General features: G+C 40.7%; 1 protein-coding gene across 1 annotated transcript in view; it reads left to right on the top strand.

The window, feature by feature from the left end:
- The first annotated feature begins 2,261 nt into the window (after nucleotides 1–2,261).
- Nucleotides 2,262–6,392, top strand: part of myo7ba (myosin VIIBa) — a 35,170-nt gene continuing 31,039 nt past the window's right edge. Inside the window, exons 1-5 of the mRNA XM_074668593.1 lie at nucleotides 2,262–2,351; nucleotides 2,825–2,862; nucleotides 2,973–3,074; nucleotides 3,163–3,315; nucleotides 3,859–4,043. Coding sequence (XP_074524694.1) covers nucleotides 2,845–2,862; nucleotides 2,973–3,074; nucleotides 3,163–3,315; nucleotides 3,859–4,043 — 458 coding nt within the window. The 5' untranslated portion in view covers nucleotides 2,262–2,351; nucleotides 2,825–2,844. The remainder of the gene's footprint in view (nucleotides 2,352–2,824; nucleotides 2,863–2,972; nucleotides 3,075–3,162; nucleotides 3,316–3,858; nucleotides 4,044–6,392) is intronic.

Below are 6,392 nucleotides of genomic sequence, written 5' to 3'. Positions count from 1 at the left end.
ACTTAAACAATAACAAACATGCTGTAAGTTTGTACTTTCTGTGCTGATGTCTTTGAATTCAACACTTTAATCTTTTACGGTACATTTCATGTTTTTGTTTTATTTAATTTTTTTATTTTATATCACTGAGATAAGTGATGGTAGAAAATGAGGATGTCATCAAGAGATGGCCCTTGTTTTCCTTAAACCTGCCTGTAAGACTGTTTTTCTGTTTGTTTTTGTTTGTAAAGTAACTTCTCACTCTTTGCTAAGCTAACAAGACAAAATGACCACACCAGGGTTCCCCTTTAACAAGCGAAGCCCAGCATGTTTAAACTGAAACAAATCAGTGTCCTTAGTACTGAACCTGGGAAACTGCATCTACAGGAATCTGCAGTATGGCGTCACAGAAAACAATGTTTTCTGAAAACTCCGGCCAAAGTGAAGATCTCAGAAAACTCCTGTTTCATGTTTACGCTGGGAAACAAGAGTTTTTGTTTCTCAAACGTCACAGCTGAGTGACAGGGGTTCATTCTGATTGGCTGGCAGTATACTTCGAGCCAAACTCACCAGTGGATTTGCCCAGTAACAAGTGGAGGAAAGTATTTTTTAAGAACAAATGAGGGGGATTTTCATTTTCGGAAATACCCGTCTACGTGTGTACAAGGTCTTAGCGTTTAAGGTCTACTTCCTGTCAAACGCAAAAGAAAAAGCAAGCTGTAGAAAAGCAACCTCTGCTTCACTATAATTTTCTCAAGTTCCAGTTCCAGTGAAAAGTTTCCACCTGGTGTTTAACTGACTGAAATCAAAAGTAATGCCTCTTTACGACCCATAAAGACAAACAGGACAATCAAACAGCAAGGCTAAAGGTTCACATGCTGCCATGTTTATTTCCTCTTACCTCTGTGACTGTGTCAGACAAGGTCATTTACAACACAGCAAACTGCCTTTTCTTTTTTATATTTTCCACCACCAGTTTCATAACGAATGGTACTTTACACTGTTAAAAACAAAACACAAGTTTAACTATTTGTCAGAAAGCTCAGTTTACACATGTACACGGGGAGGTCAGCAAGCTACTTTTTGTCCACAGGGGGCGCAAAAATAGACATAACAGGAAGTTGTTTAAAGAGCTTTAAAATGTGGATCTGTTGAGTTAAACTATGTTAAGTGGTCAAAGTTTATTTTAGTCTGTCAGGATGGAAGTTGTTTTCACTCTGTGGAAATATTATAATGTCAGATAAACCACAGAGATCCTGAGACAGAAAAACAGCACTGGTTTGAAATACCTCTATCATTTTAAAGAGGCATGAAAATTTAACAGCTGTGTGAGTTTGCACTTGTTTATAACTCAGGAAATGTTTCACCTTTGAATAACCTTACTGTCATACTGAGTCACTGACATCACAGCAGATATTAGGATATTTTTTTTTAGGTTAAACTTCTAAAATTGTGTGAACTCATGGCTCGGCTGGATCTGTCAGACTGAGCATCTGCTGTAGATGTGATGAGCTTTTACCCACTCAGATCTTAAAGCGAGCTCAGCCATTGCTTTCTACTGTCTCCTGTTAAAATATACTAAACCTGATCCACATTTTCTGAGCAGCCCCGCATTTGTTTCTGATACCTGAGGGTGCTCAGGTATCTCATTAGCCAATATCTGACAGCACAAGTTAAGGAAATTTGTCCCGTGTTTGAATCTGCATCTTAAGTGTCTGAGGTTGTGTTGACATGTATATGTGTGTGTTTATATAAGTATGTGTAAACTAGAAGGTAAATTCAGCGTGTGGATTTTTTGGGGAATTCCATGTTAAGTTGATTTTGTAGTTGTTCTCCTGTACGCTGACTTCTAGTTTGTGTGTCTTAATTCTCCCATCAGGCTTAGGATCAAATTTAAGACCAGACATGAAAATAAAGTATCCATTTATATAAAAAGAGACAACTTTTAAAGAAATATTTGAAAAGGAAAAAAGATGTTCAAGTTAAACGCTTTAGTCTAAAAGTGTTGATACATTTTGCTTTACATATTTTATATTTTAATTAAAGATTTTGTGTTCCATTAGAGGTTAAAGGATCATCTTGATACCATCCGTGTTAAACTTGTCTGATTTTTATAGACCCTTTAGCTAGACGAATGAATCCACAGCCTAACTCCTGTTCTGTAATGGTGTTAAGGACCGGATGTGGTTTGATTCCCGGAGTTAGAGACTCTGGGTGGTTCTGTTGCTGCAGGAGCAAAGTCAAAGTGCCATAAACGTGTGCGTCTGCTGGGAAGGACTCCCTGCTTCCTGCTTCAGTGTCTGTGAAGGCAAAGTTCCCTCAGGAGCAGCAGGAGAAAGAGGGGCTTCTTCTTCAGGAACAACGGCTGTCAGGTAAGAATAAGACCAACACACACAGTCACACACACAATCAGGTTCTGTGTTAAACTATATTGTTTTGAATGTGTTTACACTATTTTTTAGTGTTATTATCAGCAAAACATAGTGAAAAATCATTTTAAGGAGTGTCCAGAATCTTAGTCATCGGTATCCAGCTTTTACAATTACACACAACAGTGTTTATGTCTCAAAAAGTGACTTTTTAAATGTGTTTTTTTTTTTTTTACATTAATGCATCCTGATCTTTCAGTCAAGCATAAGGTTATGTTAAAAGTGATTCAACACTTGAACACCTTCCTGTCATAGCAGCTTTATATCTTATCTACACTATGTTTAAGATTAGTTTACAGTGTGTAAGCCTGTTATTTAAACTATCTGACGTTTATACTGGATCATTAACAGATTAAAGTCCATTATTTTTACACAGATTGTGCTAAGGCTAAAAACAAATTTTATTATTTCTACAGATGTGACACAAGTTTCCACCATGCTGCATTTGAGTAAGGTAAGAAAGGAAAAACAAAACTTCATTCATGACGACCTGATGGTCAAACAGAGTCATTTGAGGCTGTTTATTTGTGTTTTTTCTTAATGTGATGTCTGTTTTCCAACCAGGGGGATGTTGTGTGGGTGGACTCAGGGTCCGGGGTGCCCATTGGGGCTGAGGTCAAAGTGACAGACACTGGTCAGCTCCAACTGGTGGACGATGAAGGAAAGGTAAAAAACAAACATAAATCTGCTTCAATCACGACAAGGATTTTTATATTGCAAATATTAAGTTATGTTTGTTGTGTCATACCTACAGACGCACAAGATCAACAAGAAGACGGAGGGCACCATCCGGCCCATGCACCCCACCTCTGTGAAGGGTGTGGAGGACATGATAAGGCTGGGTGACCTGAACGAGGCCGGGCTCCTCAGGAACCTCCTGGTGCGACACAAAGAAGGCCTGATCTATGTAGGTGTCCAGTCCCTGGATTTCAGCCTGAAACGCCTAGTTTTTATGGCGTCCATAACCTGCCGTGGAAATGCTTACTCGCCTGCGTCTCCCCTCGCTGTGAATGTCTTTCTATCTCAGACTTTGCCCTTTATTTTATCACTGTGCTGTTTGTCTCCATAGAGACGAATGAGCCTCTGTGTAAAGAGAACATCCCAGTGTTTCAGTGTTTCAGTGTTGCAGTGTGTCTGCATCAACGCTCAACTGTGTTTACTCACTCATCAATCAGGACACTTTGTTTCATAACAATCCTAACGCTAAATCCTGGAAGTAAAACTCACCGCAGCTGATATTTATATCATCCATGACATTTTCAATCCCATGACCCTCCTGGAGCACAGCAGCCATGATCAGCCTGTGTTTCACTGAGGAGTCTAACTTGATGTTACGTTGCACCACAGTAACTTGTTTCTGCTCACATCTGTCCGCTGTATGTGTGTGTGTGTGTGTGTGTGTGTGTGTGTGTGTGTGTGTGTGTGTGTTAACGTCCCTCTCTGTCTCCAGACATACACAGGCTCCATTCTGGTGGCAGTGAACCCTTACCAGCTGCTGCCCATCTACACCACTGAGCACATTCACATGTACACAGACCGGCGGCTGGGTGAGCTGCCGCCCCACGTCTTCGCCATCGCAGACAGCTGCTTCTTCAACATGAGGCGCAACAAGAAGAACCAGTGCTGTGTGATCAGGTCAGCGCTTGTTTGTTTATTTGTTTGTTTACTCCAGACTGAGGCTGGTTACAGTTGGGGTTCAGAATCAAAGAGCTGATTGAGGGAAACTTTGGAGACAAATGTTTTTTAGGGGTGTCCTCACAGCACTGAACAGCTGACTGACAGCACACACAGAAAACACGGATGTCTGTCAGGCCCCATGTGATATGAAATCTTTTTTTTTGGGGTCCTCACCCAAAGGAAGAGGGCAGGACCAGGGCGCTTTTGTATTTTGTCTGTTTCTGTCTTATTATTTCGTCCAGTCTTTGAGCTCTAATTAGACCCCCTAAACGTGCTCAAAAACTCATCGAAATTGGCACACACACCCCACAATCGTGAAAAATTTCAAAAAAGATACCAATCATAAACCCCCCAATATTCCCTAATATGCTCCCTAGCGCCACCTAGGCACTCAAAAACACACCAAAATAGCTCCATTGGGCAGTAGGAATGCCACAGAGAGATGAAACCAAAATATCAAAATGTACGTCTCATTGACACGCACAAAAAAGGGGGCACCACGGCTCTATCTTGCACAGGAAGCTGGCAATTCAAAATAAGATTTTGTTGAATTTTACCCTTTCTGCAAAAATTATCTCCTCTGAAACCATGAGCGGTATCGGCTCCAAATTTGCTCACATGACAGACTAAACCCTGGTCTACAAAAGTTCATATGGAAGTTGTTATGTGGGACCTGGTTTTCAAATGGCGAGCCTTGAAAGTTGCCAAATCCTACAGAAGCCCTCTCAGCTCCCTCCATTAAAAAGCACGGGATTAATCAATCAAGCCCAGGCTACCTGCCACATTTGGCCCTCTAGACAAAAAAAGTAAAACTCGTACAGCTTTGAAAATGGCATGAATGGATTCCTGACAAAATTAGCATTAGGAGTTCAAGTTCCATGTAGCTGGTCATGTGACTCAGCAAAGAAAATAATACATGATATCAACTGTTAGACCACTAAGAGGGCCAGAAAAGAATGAAATTGGCATGAAGGATGGGTGAGAGCGTGAGAACCCGTCCAACGCTGCTTGCAGCTTTAATCTTTGATTATTTCTAAGGCTTTTTCAAACTTTATTGAGAGGCCAGTGCAACAAAAGAGGGGCGTGACCAGGGAATGACCTGCAGCAAAGGATCAAGGGTCATTTTCAAACACTGACCACCTGCTCAGAGGACTAAACCTTCCGACATGGGACGAATGATCTGACCCCGAGCTAAACCAGAACCCTGGAAATACAAATTTGCAAATTAAAAAAAACCTTCATTGCTGTAGGTTTTTATAGATAGGAAGGAACAAGATGAAAATATTTTATGCCAAAATGAAGTATCATTATTAAACATGCGCACGTGCAAATTGGATATATTTTTCCTATAACACATGCAACTACAGGGCTGCACGGTAGCGCAACAGTTAGCGCTGCAGCCTCACAGCAAGAAGGTCACCAGTCCAATTCCCAGGCCGGTGGGCCTTTCTGTGTGGAGTTTGCATGTTCTCCCCGTGCATGCGTGGGTTCTCTCCGGGTACTCCGGCTTTCTCCCACAGTACAAAAACATGCTCATCAGGTTAATTGGGCACACAAAATTGCCCGTAAATTATCCGTAAGTGTGAGTGTGTGTGTGAACGTCTGTCTGTCTATGTGTCAGCCTTGTGATTGACTGACAACCAGTCCAGGGTGTACCCAGCCTCTTGCCCAATGACAGCTGGGATAGGCTTCAACCACCTACGACCCTGTACAGGATAAGATGTACAGAAAATGAATGAATGAATGAATGAATGAACATGCAACTACAAGAAGTAGCAAATACAATTTTTAGGAACACAAGCAAATAAGAACAAATATCAGGACATGACAAAAAATAAAGCAAGGTTGTGTTTTTAAAAATAATCTACACAAAGAACTGTTTTCAAAGAAAAAAAAAAGGGAAAGTTTCTTGTATTAAGGCATTCTTCTGGTTTCAAGCAAATTTTTGAGCAGTTTTTTCTTATTGCAATGGCAGATTTTTTTAACTTGTTACATGCAAAGCAGACCTCATTTTTGTCTTTAAATTACTTGAAATTAGGCATTTTTTGGACTGGTCAGGCGAATGTAGCTCAGATTAAGTCTAAAAAGACATTCTCCTGAAAACAAGACAAAATCACTTGGTAAGATTTCAGTTTTTTGCAGAGTGATGACTCCCTACAGTGTGAGTACCTTCATAGACCAACCAAAACAGATGAAAACCAACAAATAAAAAGACCTTAGGTGGCTCATTTAGCAGATTTTACCACCTATCCCCTGATTTTTTTTTTTTTTTTCATTCTGGCTCAGTCACCGCGAAGGTTTGTGGCA

This window comes from Halichoeres trimaculatus, unplaced genomic scaffold (genome assembly GCF_033239565.1).
Source record: "Halichoeres trimaculatus isolate MK-OKI-2021-1 unplaced genomic scaffold, fHalTri1.1 fHalTri1_scaffold_4, whole genome shotgun sequence".
In the NCBI taxonomy this organism is placed as follows: domain Eukaryota; kingdom Metazoa; phylum Chordata; class Actinopteri; order Labriformes; family Labridae; genus Halichoeres; species Halichoeres trimaculatus.
This window is presented reverse-complemented; position numbering and strand designations above follow the sequence as displayed.